Source organism: Oryctolagus cuniculus, chromosome 2, assembly GCF_051225735.1.
Source record: "Oryctolagus cuniculus isolate XC-2025 breed Fujian yellow rabbit chromosome 2, ASM5122573v1, whole genome shotgun sequence".
NCBI classification, from domain to species: Eukaryota; Metazoa; Chordata; class Mammalia; order Lagomorpha; family Leporidae; genus Oryctolagus; species Oryctolagus cuniculus.
Genome location: NC_142868.1, coordinates 186,450,694 through 186,470,423, shown reverse-complemented (window position 1 = coordinate 186,470,423; position 19,730 = coordinate 186,450,694). Strand labels below are relative to the sequence as shown.

The following is a 19,730-nucleotide window of genomic DNA, read 5'->3' as shown; positions in this document are numbered from 1 at the left end:
AATTATGGACAGGTTTAATTAATTGCATCTTAAAGAGAAAAGACATCTCCCTTTAAGAGGTGACAGGAAGACTACAGGTGCATGGAAATCCAGTGGGATTATGGCTAACTAAGTTCATGCTGCCTCCTGGTGGTACCCAAATAGCCAACAAGAAAACACCAAGGCCAACTAAAAAGAGATGACTTGAACAAGTCATCCATATTAATTTTTTTAGAGTTAAAATTGTAGAAAGTGGGTAGAAAAAACATAGAAAAAGTGGATTTGACTTTAGGGTACTGGAAGCCCTGAGAACTAGAGGGAAAATATTTCTGCGCACAGGGAGCATGTGGTGTGATGTGCACAGTGCACCCAGGAGAGAATTAAACTGAGTGATACCAAGAGAACATAAGCATTTCACGGGCCGGCTCTGCCGAGAGCCCACGCCTAGCTTTCCTGAAGTGGCTACGGGATGACTATACCTTACGTATTTAAAATCTGTTTCTCCTACAAGACCGTGGGGGCACAGAGAGGCTAAGTGGGTTTGCCAGTGTCACCCCATGGTCGTATGGGGCCATGGCTTTGCTGAAATAACACCTGCAATGGGGGTATGTGGCAAAGCAGTTTGTGTGTGTGTATGTGCGCGTGGGCTGTTTCTGTGTGCAAAACACGTTGCCCCTAAAAATAAAGCAGGAAAGGGAAGGGCAGAGCTGAAGAGACAGTCTGTCTTACAGGAGCTGCTCATCTCACACTTTTTTCAGCATTGTAGCTCCTGCTTTGTTGACCTGTTCCTGGATAATCTCGTCCATTCCCACAATTGCAAAATGTCACCTGCACAGGAATTCATGTGCTCATCTGATCTTTCACTTAAATTCACAGTGGATGTACTCAGGATTGTTTTTTCTGAGGCTTGATATTGGAGAAACAGATGTCAGGTAATCCCATCAGCAAATATGTTTACAGATTATGATGGGAAAATAGCTCAGGGTATTAGCAGAACGTATGCTGACCCAGAAGCTGTTTTGCTCTCATTCTCCTAATGCCCTCATATCTCTGACTGGTTGATAAATTGAAGATTTACTAGATTCCTTATGTTAAAATTAGAGATTACCTGGCTTGAAAAATGATTTCCTGCCAGGCTACTGTAATTATTTTCTTAAATTCTGGTAAGTTTAACAAAAAGCCTTCATAAAAAATTATCTATGGGGCCCGCGCCATGGCGCAGTGGGTTAAAGCCCTGGCCTGAGGCACTGACAATCCCATATGGGCGCTGGTTCTAGTCCCGGTTGCTCCTCTTCTGATCCAGCTCTCTGCTGTGGCCTGTGGCGGTTGTGGCCTTCTGGGGAGTGAACCAGCAGATGGAAGACCTCTCTCTGTCTCTGTCTCTACCTTTCTCTCTAAGTCTGTCTTTCAAATAAATAAAATAAATCTTTAAAAAAAATTACCTATGGGTTGGGCATTGTGGCTCAGCAGGTAAAGTCACCTCTTGGGATGCCTGCATCCCCTGTCAGACTGCCTGGGGTGGAGTCCTCCTCCACTTCTGACCCAGCTTGTTGCTAATGTGAACCCTGGGAGTCACAGGCGATGGTGCAAGTACTTGTGTTCCAGACAATCATGTGAGGGACCTGGGCGAGTTCCAGGCTCCTGGCTTCAGGCCTGCCTTGCCCCAGCTGTTTCAGTCATTTGGGAAGTGAACTAGAGGATAGAGAATCTCTCCCTCTCTGTCACTGTGCCTTTCAAATATATAAACAAATAAATCACTTACAATTACCAAAATATATGTGTTATTCTTTCACTTAGATGTGCCTGACTTAAATACACTCAGAAAGTGAACTGTTATTTTCAATGTAACTTTTTAAAGCCTTTTTTTCATTTTTCATCGAGGTATAATATGCATACATTAAACTGCACTTGTCTTTGTTGTACACATAAATTAACTTCTAGATACTGGTGGCATTTAGATTTTTACTTTATGAGGTGTTTGTTTCTAAAAAACCACTGGAGTTTGTAGTCTAGATGACATAAACACTTCAGCTTTAAACTTCCTGCCTGAATTTTTGAGTTTGTTCTAGCAGAACTTTCCCATGGGTTACTGTATTCGTTAACACATCAAAGAGGGGCAGGCATTAGCCTAGTCACTAAGACATCAGCCAAGGCACCCACATCCTAGGGTTGGAGACTCGGCTCTGGCTCCCAACTCCAGCTTCCTGCCAGTGCAGGCACTAGGAGGCAGGGGTATTGGCTCAATGGATTGGATTCTTAACCACTCCCATGGGAGATCCGAATTGAGTTCCTAGTGTAGAGTCCGAATTTCCCAATCAATGCACAAGGCACAGTCAGAGGTTTATTTGTTACCAGCCGGCTGGGAACCCCTACCCGCACACAGCCCTTTAGCAGTGCACAGGCAAAAGGCCCTCTGGTTTGCATAAGAGAGGTTTTATAGCCTCATACTTACAAGGGTGCACGTCATCTCGTGCTTAGGTTACCTTCTTACTCTCTATATGGCAAAGTATTAGGTCCTGACATGTCCATTGGTTCATTTAAACGTAAAGACTATATACGTTATGTGGTGGGAAGGCTACACAAAGGAGATGGCGTGGGGAGGCACTGGCAGGAAGCATTGGGCCATGAATTTCAGGGGAGCTGGTGGGGAGCAGGAGGTCATAAATCCCAGGGGAGCACACTTTCGTTGTTCTCAAGGACCCGGCCTGCCTTCCTGGCTGGTCTAGGATGAGGCCTATCATAACCCTACAGCAGGCAAGCAAGCAAAACCGGCATTTAGCAAGTTAGGGACTCCAACTCCTACACTAGCTCCTGGCTTCATCCTGTCCTAGCCCTAGCCCTGGTCATAGGCATCTGGGGTGTGAACCAACAGAGGGAACTCTGTGCCTGGCTCTCTCTTCTTCTCAAAATAAATCAATAAATGAACTTGTCAAATAGATGAAAGAATGCCTTTATTAAAGGTTGCTGATAAAAACAGAATTCCTCGTTAAATTTGAATTTTAGAAACAAATAATGTTTTAATATTTTATTATATTTGTGGTTTACTTATACTAAAAACTTGTTGTTTATCTAAAATTAAAATTTAACTTGGTTCCTGTATTTTACTTGCCAAATTTGGCAATCCTTGTTCAAATCCCCAGTGTGTCTAATTATTAACAGTCCACTATGCACCAAACACTGCACTTCTAAAGCTGTGCCTTGCTGCTCACAGAACGTGAGTGCTGTGACACAAGGGGGCCACAAAAGGAAGCTTCACTCGTGCTGATATTTTGAGCTGCTGCCTATTTTTCTGGGGTTCAAAGGGAATTTATACTCCAGGAGAATGAATAGCCATAAATAAATGTAATGCAGACACAATGTTTATTTTATAAATTAGAAATAATGCCACAGGGAAAGGAAAGGAGAAAAGAACCAACCAGTTGCATGGGGCTTTTGGTGGCTTGGTTTGTATGCAGATCTATAGTGGAAAGAGTAAACACAAAAGGTGAGGATTTGGAGACTGTGTGCCCATGTACCACCCGAGGAAGTCGCTGGGCGTTTCCAAATGTAGAGCTCCAGTCTGTACTGCTCACCCAGGGCTCGGGAGGCCTCTCGGAGGAAACGACATTGAAGTTAGGCCTGCAGAATGGGCTTGAGTCATGTGACCTCTAGTGGCGCGGAGCTCATCTCCCCCAAGGGCATCTCAAGTAAACATTGGAAAACATTTTCCTAAGTTTGGGGAAAGGAAAAAGCAAGTTCTAAAGGATCTTTGCCCTTTCTGTACCCTAAAGATTAAGATTAAAAAAGGCATGGAGTTTGGAATACAGGGAAACCATATAAAACTAGTAGAATGCATTATAAAAGATTCTGTGGCTAAGATACTTATAGAAAAACTTAAAAATTACATAAAATTTCTATAAAGCAAAGTTGGACTGGCTGACCCTAAAGACTATCTCTCCATGCTTAGATAACTTTTCGCTAATGAACATAAAGATAACTTTTTAAATTTTTTTTTTATTTTTTGACAGGCAGAGTGGACAGTGAGAGAGAGAGACAGAGAGAAAGGTCTTCCTTTTGCTGTTGGTTCACCCTCTAATGGCCGCTGCGGCCGGTGTGCTGCGGCCGATGCACCGCGCTGATCCAATGGCAGGAGCCAGGTGCTTTTCCTGGTCTCCCATGGGGTGCAGGGCTCAAGCACTTGGGCCATCCTTCACTGCACTCCCTGGCCACAGCAGAGAGCTGGCCTGGAAGAGGGGCAACCGGGACGGAATCCGGCGCCCCGACCGGGACTAGAACCCGGTGTGCTGGCGCCGCAAGGCAGAGGATTAGCCTAGTAAGCCATGGCGCCGGCCCATAAAGATAACATTTAATTGAAAATAGAGATTGATAGGGCTATTATAATATTCCAGTAAATATTTAGTCTCACTATTGGTATAACAAAGCATATTCAGTTAATCATTTTTATGTTTTTAAATGTAAATAGTATATTATAAAAATAAGTATTTTAGGGGCTGGCACCATGGTGCAGTAGGTTAATCCTGGCACCAGCATCTCAAATGGGCGCTGGTTCTAGTCCCGGCTGCTCCTCTTCCAATCCAGCTCTCTGCTATGGCATGGGAGGGCAGTGGAAGATGGCCCAAGTCCTTGGGCTCCTGCACCCGCACGGGAGACTGGGGAGAAGCTCCTGGCTCCTGGCTTCAGATCGGTGCTGCTCCTACTGTTGCAGCCATCTGGGGAGTGAACCAACAGATGGAAGACCTCTCTGTCTCTCCCTCTCACTGTCTGTAACTCTACCTTTCAAATAAATAAATAAAATCTCTAAAAAAATAAAAATAAAAAATAAGTATTTTATGAATTGGGAAGCCCCCTTTATCCTCTTTATACTGTATTGCTGGTTAATATATGTTCTTAGATTATTATTGTAAGAAAAAAGGAATAGGGACAATTACTTGTAATCAGCCAATCTATTATTTGTAGCTTGTTGAACAAGGTTTTTGTTTTTAAGGGGCAATCAGCATTTTCAAGTAATTTACATTCCTCAAAACAGAATCTGAAGAACCTGAAAAAATAAGCAAACAAAACAGGCATGCTAATCCTGCAGGCTGTTGGCTGATCGAAAAGACCACTGTTCATCACGTGGCAGTTAGAAGAAAGAACATGATATTTGGGAGGAAATGACTACACTTGAAAGAACAGATTTTTTTCAGAGAGGTAATGTTGTATAATGAGTTCTAAGTTTGTGGATTTATAGCAGATCAGGTTGAATTCAAGACTGTGTCTCCTAGATTTATGATACATGGCAAATCATTTGACTTACTCAAATGTTAGTGCTTCATTTAATTGAGGGTAATAAAAATATATGCCAAACATGATGACTTCAGAATAAATGACATGCAGGCAAAGTGTTTCACTAAGAACAAATACTCAGTAACAAATGCTATAATATAAATTATTATTATCTTAAAAATAAATAATGTTCTTAGGGACTAGCAACAAAAAAGCATGTAAATTTGTGTGTGTCTGTGCTTGTATGTGTGATAGAAATGAAATTAAAATTTCCCAAAGTATTGTATAAGCAGAGGCCAAGAATACTGATTAATTTTAGAATTTTTTTCAGTTACATAAGTATCAACAACTACAGGGTGACAACCAAAAGATAGTATCAGAGTGAATAACCTCTCAAGTGATAAAGAAGAAAACGGCATTTTGATAGGGAATGCAGGGAGGGAACTGGAGGTAAAAAAATTCAGTCATTCCAGGAGAAAGCATTAATCGAGAAACCTGGGAAAAGCAGCACAAACTTAGCATATAAAACAAGCTGATGGAAATGAATCACAAAATATCAGAAATCATAATCAACATCAATGAAGCAAAGGTAAATAGAATCTTCTGAAACTGTGTAAAAAATGAATAGAGAAACAGCATTGTGTCACATGCTGTTTACAAGATACTCAAACAGGAACACAGAGAAGATAAATAGAAAACGATATGCCAAGCAAATAGAAACTGGTATGATTAAATCAGTATCAGGTAAAATACTTTAATCAACAATTTTCTGGACATGAATAAGGTTATTACAAATTGAAAATGATAAATTCAGCAGGAAGAAGTGTTAAATCTTTATGTATGTTAGAAAATAGATTCCAAATACAGAAAAAGAAAAATTGGCAGGCTTACAAGAAGTTGGAAAAATAATTTTCTGTAACTGATAAGGCTGACAAAAACATCAATAAGGATATAGAACATTTGGACACAATTTAAAGAAATGACCTAATGGAAATATATTTAAAAATGACTAGGTACTAAGCCATGAAGCCAGTATCAAGAATTTTTAAGTAATTGACCTCATAAAATAGACTACAATGCAATTAAACCAAGTAAGTTACAAATGAATATCAAAAGGCTGACAGTACACCCTCATATAGTTGAAGTCAGCAAAAATTCTGCTTGTCACATAGATCCCAAAAGAAATCTCAACAGGAATTAGGGAGATTTTAAACTAAATGATAAAGACATTATGCCACAAAAAAAGAGGAATATAATGAAAGCAGTATCCAAAAGGAAATTCATAGCTTAAGTATGTATTTATATATATTTTAACAATTTATTTAATTATTTGAAAGGCAGAGTTAAAGAGAGGCAGAGGCAGAGAGAGAGAGATCGATCCATCTTCCATCCACTTTTCACTCCCCAAATGGCTGCAATGGCTGGAGCTGGGCTGATCAAAGCCAGGAGTTTCTTCTGGGTCTGCCACGCGGGTGCAGGGGCCCAAGGACTTGGACCATCTTCTACTGCTTTCCCAGGCCACAGCAGAGAGCTGGATCAGAAGGGGAGCAGCTGGGACTTAAACCAGTGTCCATGTGGGATGCCGGCACTGCAGGCGGTAGGTAGCTTTACCCGCTAAGCCACAGCGCCGGCCCCAAGTATATTTTCAAAAAAAAGAAGAAAGGCTAAAAATCAAGACACTTGACATCCAACCAAAGACGATGAAAATAAGTAATCGAGTAAACTCAATGAAACAAAGATAGGGAATACAGATAAGGGAAGAAAGGTGACATGGATAATAATAACAATTAAAAAAGTTGTAGAAACAACGAAGAAGACGTCAAAAATAAAAAAGATAAAACAGATAAGAGAAGGAAAGGCCAAAATACAGATTTAAAAATAACATGATTATATTATAGAACTACACATTTAAGAAGTTAAAAAACAGGGAAAATAGGATAAACTGATAGAAAAACACAAAATGACACCACTTGTGCAAGAAAAATTGGCTACGCCTGTGAGCATGCACGAACACAGCAGGCAGAATCCTGCATCCAGATGACTTGAGGCTAGAGACGGCAGTTTTTCAGTGGCCTGTTAATTCCTGTGTTATACAGATTACTACGGAATACAGGAAAAAGCTGTGAGAATTGTACCGGAAAAAATTGTGAGAATTGTGCAGAGGCTCTTGTCATTTTCAAAACAACTTCTTCCTCTGTAATTAATTTCGGGTTGAAAGGAAAGTGCAAGAGTGAAGAGCAGGTTGTTCTGCCTCCCCTTGATTTGAGTGAACTGCTGATGCCGGGCCCAATTACCTCGCCACGTCCTGGTCCCTTTCCTGCGGATGGGGACTTTTCCCTGCATACGAAACGCCTCTGGGGTGGAGGAATGATGACCACGCAGCAGCATCATCTCATGCAAGCCCCAGTTAGAGAAGCTCCAAATCAGAGAGGCAGGATGGAACGCAGTAACGGACAAGCGCACAAACCCCTGATTAGCGTTCTGCACACAGCTGTTCCTGTCTTTCACTCGTTTCCGCGGGGCAGCCGGGTTTCTTGCCAGGGCAGACACTCGGCGGGACTGTCTGGGCGTCTGCAGCGCTTGCTCAGCCACCGAAGTGGGGCGACCCTGCCCCACCGTGTCCCACCCCGTGGCAGGCTCCGCAGGCCCTGCGGTCCCGAGAGACAGGGCCTCCTGCAGCTCGGCCCACCTGCAGCTCGGCCTTTCCCCAGCCCTGGGCCCTGCAGGGCGCCGCGGGCCTCGGGCAGGCAGGGCGCGTGCGGCCCCACAGCTGCGGCCTCGTGCCCCGCACGCGGCGGCCCGCGCTGTGCACGCGCCTGGCGGGCGCGCCGAGGGCTCACAAAGGCGGCGCGCAGCCGCTGCCTCTCCGCCGTCGCCATCTTGGGCTCCTTGCCGCTGGAGGAAGGAACTGGGCGCTGAAGGTGAGCGCAGCTCTCCGCGGTCCTGGTCAGCTCGCCCCGGGCGCTGAGGGTTTCCTTGGTGCCCGCACCCCCTTTTCCACCTGCGCCCGCAGCAGCTTTGCCTGCCGTCCGGCGGGATCCTCTGCTCCCCTCAGCCCCGGTGGGGCCCTACCTCTAATGGCGGCCGCAGTGGCCGGACCTCGGCGTGGGGGCCGCCGGCTCTGCCTGTCCCGGGCCCCTGGAGACCTGCAGTCGGCGTGTGGGGGGTGCTCTCCGGGAGTTTATTTCTGATAAGTCACTTCATTGTGGACCACGCTATTACGTATTTGTCGTTCACGTATTTGCAGACACACCCGTATATGTATCCCTTTTGGGATTAAAAGGTATCCTTTTGCAGCACATCTGCTAACGCAGGTCAGTGAATCTCTCTTTTTCCAGTCCCGCCTTCCCGATCTATTTGTTAAACGCGCGCCCTTCACACCCTCTGCCTCTGTGTGCGTGCACACACACGTTCTTGTACAGATACGGAATGCCATTTTATTTTTTCATTAACATCATTCCGTAGGTCCCCTACCCAACTAACAGGAGTCTTGGGTCCTATTCCTCAGAGCCAATACAAATACATTCACACTATTTTTTTTATTAGTGATTTCAAATAGTAAAATAGATGCCCTATAAAACTTACTCTACTATCCCACAATTAAAAAATTCTCGAGTTGTGTGTTTTCCAGTGTTGCTATGTACAAAGAAGGTTTAAGTTGCACCTATTTAAGTGTGTAACTGACGCTTCACAACCATGAAACCACTGTAATGAAAATAATAAAACATATCAATGCCTCGCTCCCCCTCCCATTGTTCCTTTTGATGCCATTGTCTCCCCCTCCCTTTCTCCACACAGGAAACCCAGTCTGCTTTCTGAAACTGTAGATTAGTTTGCGTTTTCTAGAATTTTTATGTGTGGAACCATTCAGTGCTTGTTTGTGTATTCTCTTTCATTCAGCATGATTATTTTGAAAATCACCTGTGTTGTGCATATGACTATTATTCCTATTTAATGATTAAATAGTTTGCATTTAATGCTCTACAACTGTTGTATGTTTCCATTGTTGTTGTGTTGAAGGACATTTGGTTGCTCGTTTTTTGGCTGTTACCTGTATGAATAAAGCTGCTACAAGTAGGCTCCTGCAAGTGTTTTGCATGGACATCTGCTTTCTCTTCTGGGTAAATACCTAGGAGTGGATTGGCTAGGTCATCTGGAAGGTATATTTGTGTATTTAACCTTTTTATTTTCCCCCTAAAGATTTATTTGAAAGGCAGGGTGTGAGAGATGTCTGTCCATCTAATGATTCACTCCTCAAATATCCACAAAAGCTGGTGCTAGGTCAAGCCAAAGCCAAAAGCCGGGAACTCTGTTCTGGGTCCCTCGTGTGGGTGGCAGGGGCACGGGTGCTTGGGCCATCATCTGATGCTCTGTATTTATTGTTTTAAAAAGCCACCAGATCGTTTTCTAAAGTGGTTGTACCATTTTATAGTTCCATCTGCAGTCTGTCATTTACATAACTTCACAATGCTTGTTATGGCTACCCTTTCTAGTCATTCTAGTGTTACCTTGATGTGAATAAATTTGTATTTCCCTAAGGATGTGGTGAGGAGCATCCTTTTCATGCACCAACTTCCCATCCGTGTATCTTTGTTGAAATGACTGCTGAATCTTTTGCCCATTTTAAAATTTGTCTTGTTGAATTTCAGAAATTCTTTATGCATTTTAGAGATGGAATTTAGGTTAACTACATGTTTTGCAAGTATTTTCTCACTGTCTGGTGGCTGGCCTTTTAACTTTTAAAAACCTATCTTTTGAAGAGCAGAGGCTTTTAATTTGATGACCTTCAATATATTAATTTTTTGAGAGCCTGAATTTTTGTCTTAAGAAATCTTAACAATAACTGATACTTTCTCTTTTTTCCTAGAAGCTTGATATAGTTAAGTCTTAAATACAGGTCTGTTATCTACTTAAAATTAATTTTTGTCTGTAATTTGTAATCATTTTGTTTTGCTTTATGCATATGGCAATCCAACTGTTATGGCATCATTTGTTAAATTGAATGGCTGTTTGGTTGAAGATCACTTAATCTTTTATTGATCTTAATATATGTAGATCTTCTTTCTGGATTCTAGTGAATTGTTTCCATGACAGAACCACAGAGTCTTCAGTTATGTAACTTTATAATTATATAGTCTTAAGGTAATGTAAATCCTCTTTGTAATTTTGTTTTATCTAGACTGTTCATTTGGATTTTTTTCTGTTTAAAGATTGATTTATTTCTTTGAAAGGCAGAGTGATCGGGAGAAACAGACGGAGAGTTTCTATCTGGCTTATCCCCCAAATGGCTGCAACAAGTCAGGGCTGGGCCAGGGTTACTGCAGGTCGACGGCAGAGGCAGAAACTCCATCCTGGTCTCCCATATGGGTCACAAAGGCCCACGTAATTGGGGCACCTTCTGCTGCCTTCCCAGATGCATTAGCAGAAAACTGGGTGAGAAGCAGAGCGCTGAGCAGCAGGGACTGGGCTGGTAAAGGCAGTGGCTTAACCCGCTGTGCTGCAATGGCAGCCACTATTTGCATTTTTATATTGTATTCAGAATAAATGTTTCTACCAAAAGGTGTTACAGAATTTTGATTGTGATTGTGTCAGTTTATAGATGAATTTTGGGAAAACTGAAACCTTAAATACTGAGTGACATGGAATCAACCTAAATACCCATCAACAGAAGACTGGGTAAAGAAATTATGGGACATGTACTCTATAGAATACTATACAGCAGTAAAAAAAAAAAAAGAAATGCGATCATTTGCAACAAAATGGAGGAATCTGGAAAACATGCTGAGTGAAATAAGCCAGTTCCAAAGGGACAAATATCATATGTTCTCCCTGATCGGTGACAACTAACTGAGCACCTAAAAGGAAACCTGTTGAAGGGAAATGGACACTAGGAGAAACAATGACTTGATCAGCCCTTGTCCTGACTGTTGATGAACAACTAAATACTTTATCCCTTTTAGTATTTTTTGTTCTACTTAATACCATTGGTTAAACTCTTAAATTAACACACAGTTATTCCTAGGTGTTGAAATTTAACTGAAAAGTGATCCCCGTTATATATGAGTGGGAATAAGAGGGAGGAGATGTACAGTTCAGCACATGCTCACTCAGACTTACCCCTAATGGTAGAGTTAGAAATGTGCCAGGGGATTCCGATTCAATCCCATCAAGGTGGCATGTACCAATGCTATCTTAGCAGTCAAAGTGATCAGTTTAAGTTCATAATTGATCATAATGATAGGATTAAGTGTCAAAGGGATCACATAAAAAAGACTGGTGTCTGCTAATACTGATAGAATTAAAAAGGAGAGAATGATCCAACATGGGAAGTGGGATACACAGCAGACTCATGGAATGGCAGATGTCCTAAACAGCACTCTGGCCGCAGAATCAGCCCTTGGGGCATTCAGATCTGGCTAAAAAGCCCATGAGAGTATTTTAGGCATGGAAAGCCAAGACACTGTAGCCAAAAAACAAACAAACAAAAATGACCTATATGAAAGATCTCTGTGAGATACTAGCGGAAAGAACAGGCTATCAAAGAAGGAGGTGCCTTTTTCTGAAGGGAGGAGAGAACTTCCACTTTGACTATGGCCTTGTCTAAATAAGATCGGAGCTGGCAAACTCAAGAGGCTTCCATAGCCTTGGCAGCTCATGACAAGAGCCTCAGGTGATTACTGACCTCATAAATAAGGGTGTCAATTGTTAACAGGAGTCACTGTGCACTTACTCCCCATGTAGGATCTCTGTCCTTAATGTGTTGTACTATGTGAATTAATAGTATAACTAGTGCTCAGACAGCACTTTGTGTGTCTGTGGGTGCAAACTGTTGAAATCTTAGTATATACTAAATTGATCTTCTATATATAATTGAAAATGAATCTTGATGTGAATGGGATGGGAGAGGGAGTGGGAAATGGGATGGTTGTGGGTGGGAGGGAGGTTATGGGGGGAAAAAGCCGCTATAATCCAAAAGTTGTACTTTGGAAATTTATTAAAAGTTAAAAAAAATACTGGGTTTCTATTCATTTAGGACATCTGTTTTTTTGGAGGTGGCAGTTTATTCTATAAACAGTATTGGAATAAGCATATTATAGCATATATCCATATATTCATAAAACAGATTAACAAAATGAGATTGCTATATTAAAAGTTGAGAGGATTTTTTTTTTTAAAGATTTTATTTGAGAGGTAGAGTTAGAGACGGAAAATGGGGTAGAGACAGGTCTCTTATCCACTGGTTCACTCCCCAAATGGCCACAATAGCCAAAGCTGGGCCACTCTGAAGCTAGGAGCCAGAATCTTCTTCCTGCTCTTCCATGTGGGTGCAGGGGCCCAAGCACTTGGGCCATCTTCCACTGCATTTCCCAGGCCACAAGCAGAGAGCTGGATCAGAAGAGCAACTAGGACAAGAACCAGAGCTTACATGGGAGGCCTGCACTGCAGGTGGAGGCTTAACCTACTGCGCCACTGCCCCGGCCCCAGTTGTGAGGATTTTAACATTTAATGGATTTTGTAAGTTTATACAGCAAAAATACCATGTTTATTCTGATAGTTAAAAAGAGTTTAAAACTCAGGCCGGCGCCGTGGCTCAATAGGCTAATCCTCCACCTTGCGGTGCCAGCACACCGGGTTCTAGTCCCGGTCGGGGCGCCGGATTCTGTCCCGGTTGCCCCTCTTCCAGGCCAGCTCTCTGCTATGGCCAGGGAGTGCAGTGGAGGATGGCCCAGGTGCTTGGGCCCTGCAGCCCATGGGAGACCAGGAAAAGCACCTGGATCCTGGCTCCTGCCATCGGATCAGCGCGGTGCGCCGGCTGCAGCGGCGGCCATTGGAGGGTGAACCAACGGCGCAGGAAGACCTTTCTCTCTCTGTCTCTCTCTCTCACTGTCCACTCTGCCTGTCAAAAAAAAAAAAAAAAAAAAAGAGTTTAAAACTCATTCTCCAGGGGCTGGTGCTGTGGCATACTAGGCTAAGCCTCTGCCTGTAGCACCGACATCTCACGTGGGTGCTGGTTTGCATTCTGGCTGCTTCTCTTCAGATCCAGCTCTCTGCTTGTGGCCTGGGAAAGCAGTGGAAGATGGCCCACATGCCTCGGATTGGCCCTGCTCTGGCCACCGTGACCATTTGGGGAGTGAACAAAGGATGGAAGGAAGACTCCTCTTTCTGTAACTTTGCTCTCAAATAAAGTCTTGAAAACCCTCACTCTCCAGATCCTTATTTTGTTCTGGACGTAATCATTCTACTGTATTTCTGACTAATGCAGTAACTGAAAGAGCGGTTAGCATTATTTTTGTTTTTCTTGTCTGTGATAGTGATAGAACTTTTTCTTGTATTAAGGATACTTTTTGTCTCTATTGCATGTTATAGCTTTTTAAAAATTAGTCTTCATGTGCTATTTATACCTAGAAATTTTAATATGCATGGGTTTCTGTTTGCATCAGATCATCTACCTTACTTCTGAAACATTGCCAATGTTTTTCTCTATTTCCCCTTAATTTTATGGCATTTTGAAAACAATTTAGTTCAGCTTCTTATTTCACAGAGGAAAAAAATATGAAAACTTCAAAATAGAAAAATCAGAAAGCAGGTAGAAAATCACTTTTAGTGGCAGTCTTCACTAGAATACTGGCAAGAGTTTCTCAGAGCGATTTTAAGAGTGTGGTTCTGAAATCCTGTCACAAAGTTAAAATTTTGTATACCAGATTTTAGTCAAAAATTTTAAAGCAGGTAAAATAATAGCCCTTTGTATTAATAGCTCTGTCATAATTGTAATGCTTTACATTTTTAGAAGATTTTCAGTACATTAGTTTAACTGAACTTTATAATAACTTTATAATTTTTCCAAATCACAAAACTGAAAATCAGAAAGATTCGGCAAGCTGAACTCAGATTTTCTAATTATCAGGTCTTTTTTTTTTTGACAGGCAGAGTGAATAGAGAGAAAAGTCTTCCTTTTGCCGTTGGTTCACCCTCCAATGGCTGCTGCAGCAGGCGCACCATGCTGATCCGATGGCAGGAGCCAGGTGTTTCTCCTGGTCTCCCATGGGGTGCAGGGCCCAGGCACTTGGGCCATCCTCCACTGCACTCCCTGGCCACAGCAGAGAGCTGGCCTGGAAGAGGGGCAATGGGGACAGAATCTGGCGCCCCGACCGGGACTAAATCCTGGTGTGCCGGCGCCGCTAGGTGGAGGATTAGCCTATTGAGCCTTAGCACCAGCCGATTATCAGGTCTTAAAACTATTGCTATTATTTCATAGTGTTCTTTCAGCGAAACTAATCATGGACAGGAACTATGTTAAGAATGAAAGATACAAAACAAAAACCAGCCAAATGGACTGATAATTGGGAAAATCTGAGCTAAGGCTCCCAGGTCTCTTTGATCTTCAGTTTTGTGATCTAGTAAATGAAAATCTTGTGACTTGAAGTTAAACTAACGTACTGAAAATCTAAACGTTTAAGACATAATTATGGAGCTGTTAATACAAGGGACTATTTTACCTGCTTTAAAGTTTTTGTCTAAATCTGCTAATAAAATTATAGTATAGCATGGTTTTAGATTTGTATTCTTCAATACTATAGCTGCCAACCACACATATCTATTGAGAACTTGAAATGTGGCCTTGATCAGTGTATACTTAGGAAATGCAAAAGTAGGAAAGACTTTATTTGATGTCTTAAGAATTGCGATTCAGGAAACATAGATTCAGATAACTCCATCAGTGTTCCAAAGAAGACAAGAAAGCTGGGATCTTGTATAAGGAAACTATGTTCTTTTATTACAAAACAATAAAAATTGCTTTATGGGAAAATTTATATTGGAGTTGAAAATAGTGGCTATGAAATAGTGGCAGTATGATAGAAGATAAAGATAAGAATGCATATAATTTGGAGAATTTTCCCTAATCCATAGTCTAATAATTTCTTGCTATGCATCTTGGGTCACTGAGCACTGTATAATTATCGATTAGAGATGCCTACAGTCTCAGGGAGAAAGTGAACAAAGCTCACCTTCCTCAGGCAGCAGCTTGAATGGCGTCTAAGTCCTGCTTCCTTTAATGGCCTCCTGACTCCATTTTGAAAACCTCTTTGAATGTTGCTTTCATTATGATTTTTCCCTTTATTTTCACAGTGGTTGGTCTGAATTGAGATGACTGAAAGTGTAAAAATGACATAATTTGAGGACTTGATATTAGAATCAAATATATGAACTTATATTGATTACTTGTTGAAAAGATGCATTTTTTTTTGACAGGCAGAGTGGACAGTGAGAGACAGAAAGGTCTTCCTTTAACATTGATTCACTCTACAACAGCTGCTGCGGCCGGCACACTGCACTGATCCGAAGCCAGGAGCCAGGTGCTTCTCCTGGTCTCTGAAAAGATGCATTTTGATATATTGTGTTAAAATAGAATGTCCAAAGTAATTTCATTTTTTTAACTTTTTAATGTTTTTACCAGAGAATTTAAATTTACATATAGACTGCACTAGTCTAGATTTATGAGATACTCATGGAAGACAATAAGCAATGAGTGACATTGTATATACTATATATATTATAAAGAATCAGAGGGCCAGCGCCCTGGCTCACTTGATTAATCCTCCACCTGCGGCACCGGCATCGCATGTAGGCACCGGGTTCTAGTCCCGGTTGCTCCTTTTCCAGTCCAGCTCTCTGCTATGGCCTGGGAAGGTAGTGGAGGATGGCCCAAGTGCTTGGACCCTTGCACCCACGTGGGAGAGGAGGAAGCACTTGGCTCCTGGCTTCGGATCGTGTAGTTCCGGCCATGGCGGCCATTTGGGAGGTGAACCAACCGAAGGAAAACCTTTGTCTCTGTCTCTCTCTCACTATCTAACTCTGCCTGTCAAAAAAAAAAAAAAAAAAAAAAAAAAAAAAAAATCAGACTTGGCCAGTGCTGTGGCGTGGAAGGTTAAGCCTCCACTTGTGGTGCTACCATCTCCTGTGGGTGCCGGTTTGTGTCCTGTCTACTCCTCTTCTGATCCAGGTCTCTGCTTACGGTCTGGGAAAGCAGTAGAAGATGGCCCAAGTGCTTGCTTCCCTGCACTCACGTGGGAGACCCTGAAGAACTTCTTGCCTCCTGGCTTCAGATTAGCCCAGATTCAGCTTTTGCAGCCATCTGGGGAGTAAAACACTGAATGGAAGACCTTTCTGTCTTTGTTTCTCTCCCTCTCTGTGTAATTTTGCCTCTCAAATAAATAAATAAAAGTTTTTGCCTAGGCCAGTGTCTTGCACTGTTTTCTGAAGTAGTTTGATGGTTTCTGGATTTAGTTTAGATTCTTGATTTTGAATTTTTTTTCTTCTAAAGGGTCAAAGGTAAGGGTTTTGCTTCAAACTTCTGATGGAGGATCTCTGTTTCTTCCCCCTCTCTCTCCAACTTTGCCTTTAAAATAGATGAATAAATCTTTTTTTAAAAAAGTACTTACAAGGGCCACCACTTCCTATTTGGAAGTGGATAGAAGACTTTTCTCTCTGTCTCCTTCTCTCATGGTAACTCTACCTCTCAAGTAAATAAAATCTTTTTTTTTTTTTTTTTTTTTGACAGGCAGAGTGGATAGTGAGAGAGAGAGATAGAGAGAAAGGTCTTCCTTTGCCATTGGTTCACCCTCCAATGGCCGCCACGGCTGGTGCACTGTGGCCAGCGCACCGCGCTGATCCGAAGGCAGGAGCCAGGTGCTTCTCCTGGTCTCCCATGGGGTGCAGGGCCCAAGCACTTGGGCCATCCTCCACTGCACTCCCTGGCCACAGCAGAGAGCTGGCCTGGAAGAGGGACAACCGGGACAGAATCTGGCGCCCTGACCGGGACTAGAACCCGGTGTGCCGGCGCCGCTAGGTGGAGGATTAGCCTAGTGAGCTGTGGCGCCGGCCTTAAAATCTTTTTTAAAAAAAGAATCGGGGACTTTTAGTACAGGAACCACTTTTTGTATAAATTTTAATACTTTTTGCAGATTTGTGTTTTCCTCAGATCCTTGGAGAATTGTGATAACGTGAAGTTTTTATTTAAATTCAGGAGTTTGTGAACTTTGGATTTAGATTTTTAAAAAATACATGTTTTGGGAAAAATGTTAAATAGTATACTACTTTTAAAGGCTGTGAAGAATGTTAATTAGTGCCTAGTTCATTCACTGATTTTTTTTTAAGTTGTGGCTCTCCCATATTTGAGTTTAAATTTGTGTCGCGTCATATGTAATTGTGGAAGCCAGTGGAATATTCTCTGTGAGCCTAATTTTTTCCAATATTGTGCTACCCATAAATGTAAATTACATAATAAAGTCACTATAGATTTGTATTCATTAGAATGACTATTATTTTACTATGAATCTGTGGAGTTGCTAGAATACCAGTTAATCCCTTTTATATATGTTTTCTGTTTACTTTCTGTATCTTAACAGTAGCTTAAGGAAGATTTCTGTAAAATAAAAATGTTTTGAAAATTTAATTTCTCTTTTTGCAGATTTAAAAATCTAAAGAAAAATCAACATTTTCCCACATTTCACACAGTTGAGTCTCAAGTAAATCTCATTTCCTGATGTCGGAATTCTGCGTCCGTGCAGTAAGTACTTTGTATGATACAATAATATTCCAGGGGATGTGATGCTAGGTGACTGTTGGGTCTATAAAATCTTGATTTAAATTATGTCTTTAAAATTACATAGCTGTTCATTGTATAAAATAGTTTAGATATGGGCATTTATCTCTAATCCTGTGAATTTTCTTCGTGATCTGAGTGAGCAAGCAGGGGAGAGGCAGGTGAAGAGGCTGACTGACATCCACATAATAGGCTATTCTGTCTGCTTGATTAAGAATTTTTCTATAATGGAGCACCTTGGTGAGCATCATCATATGAGGCTTAAACTTTTCCTTTTTATGTGCCATCTCTTATAGGCTCAAGAATATTCCAGTTCTCCATAATTCTTTGTAATAAATGTTATTTCTCCTTCAGGGATTCCTAATAATCTGCAGAAACCATTAGCCATTGCTCATGAGTCTGGACATTTTCTTAATTCCAACAGTGTCATTTTGGGCAAAATGGGTGTCATGGCGGCTCTGTCTACTGGAAGATTTTCTTTTGTTTCTCAGGTGGGATGGGGGGAGGTGCCTCTACTGGGTTAGACTGTAGGCCTCATGTTTCTGGATGTTACTGAAATAAGGTAAGGGCTGTGTGTAAACTAGGCCCAGTTATTTTTCCAGGTGTGGTGTGAAACTCCCCATTAGGGCATTGGTTTTGTTTTAGACAGGATAATGGTGTGGAAGAGTAAGCCTCTGATACTTTGAGGACTTGTTCCTGCAACTTTCTCGTGCCTTTGGGCTTTTCTGGCTTGTACCGTATATTCTTCCTACATTTAATGAAGGACTTTTCCTTTTATTTTCCCTTTATTCATTTAATGAAGGAGTCCTGCTGGCTACATCTTTTTATTCCTGACATAAGATGGCATGGTTCCTGGGAAATTTGTTCACTTTTCCTTTTCAGTTTACCCAGTTGAATGGTCACAGGAGTCTTTAGGAGAAAGCAAGGAAAATGTTTTTGATATCCAGTGGAAGATACTGGTCTGCCCTTTCTATGAGGAATTACAGGTCGATAAACAAACTGGCCTGGGAATTGGGTGAAAGCCTGTGACTTTAAATAAAGAAGACTTAAGAAGGGCCTTCAGCACTGAAGTCTTCGCTGTATTCTAGTGAAAGTATTTAGTATTGTCCATTGATTTTATTCCATGAGGTCAGGTAAGCATACTGAGAATCTGTTGATTCGACCATGCTGATTACCGCACAAGTTAATTACCTAGGAGAAAGTAAAAACCATAGGCGGTACCCAGATGCCCCCAACTCTCATTTCTTCCTACAAGTTTCTAGTATCCTGTTTCAGTTTGTGGACTTGGGTTTTCAGTGCTAGAAAGGGCTTCTTTTCTGATCTTTCATCTCATTTTGAGATAACATTTATACCTTGATCAGATTTATGTTCCTGTTCCACATACTCCTTTAATCTTTCTATTATTTCCTTATGAGTTTTGTGTGTTATGTCAAAAATATCTAATATTTATTTTAGATTCACTTTCCCATTGTAGTGTTGAATTTCTTATGTGTGTGTAGTTCTTCCTAATTTCAGATGTTGTATCGTCATGACTACTTAATCCTGTAAAAGTGCATATTCCTTTTTGGGAACAGGAATCAAATTTTTGAAATATAATTCCTTGCTGTTTTCTTTCTTTTCTTTTTTTTTTTTGACAGGCAGAGTGGACAGTGAGAGAGAGAGACAGAGAGAAAGGTCTTCCTTTGCCGTTGGTTCACCCTCCAATGGCCGCCGGGGCCGGCGTGCTGTGGCCCGCGCACTGCGCTGATCCGATGGCAGGAGCCAGGTACTTCTCCTGGTCTCCCATGGGGTGCAGGGCCCAAGCACTTGGGCCATCCTCCACTGCACTCCCGGGCCACAGCAGAGAGCTGGCCTGGAAGAGGGGCAACCGGGACAGAATCCG

At 41.9% G+C, this 19,730-nt stretch overlaps 1 protein-coding gene across 2 annotated transcripts in view; it reads left to right on the top strand.

The window, feature by feature from the left end:
- Window positions 1–19,730, top strand: part of TDRD15 (tudor domain containing 15) — a 99,475-nt gene that overhangs the window by 27,444 nt on the left and 52,301 nt on the right. The window contains exons 1-2 of one of the 2 annotated variants that reach the window (XM_070069393.2): window positions 8,063–8,165; window positions 17,714–17,812. In XM_070069393.2, the coding sequence (XP_069925494.1) occupies window positions 17,789–17,812 (24 nt within the window). In that variant the 5' untranslated portion in view covers window positions 8,063–8,165; window positions 17,714–17,788. Of the gene's footprint in view, window positions 1–8,062; window positions 8,166–17,713; window positions 17,813–19,730 lie in introns of those variants that run through there. The other variant, XM_089327788.1, reaches the window with a different exon arrangement.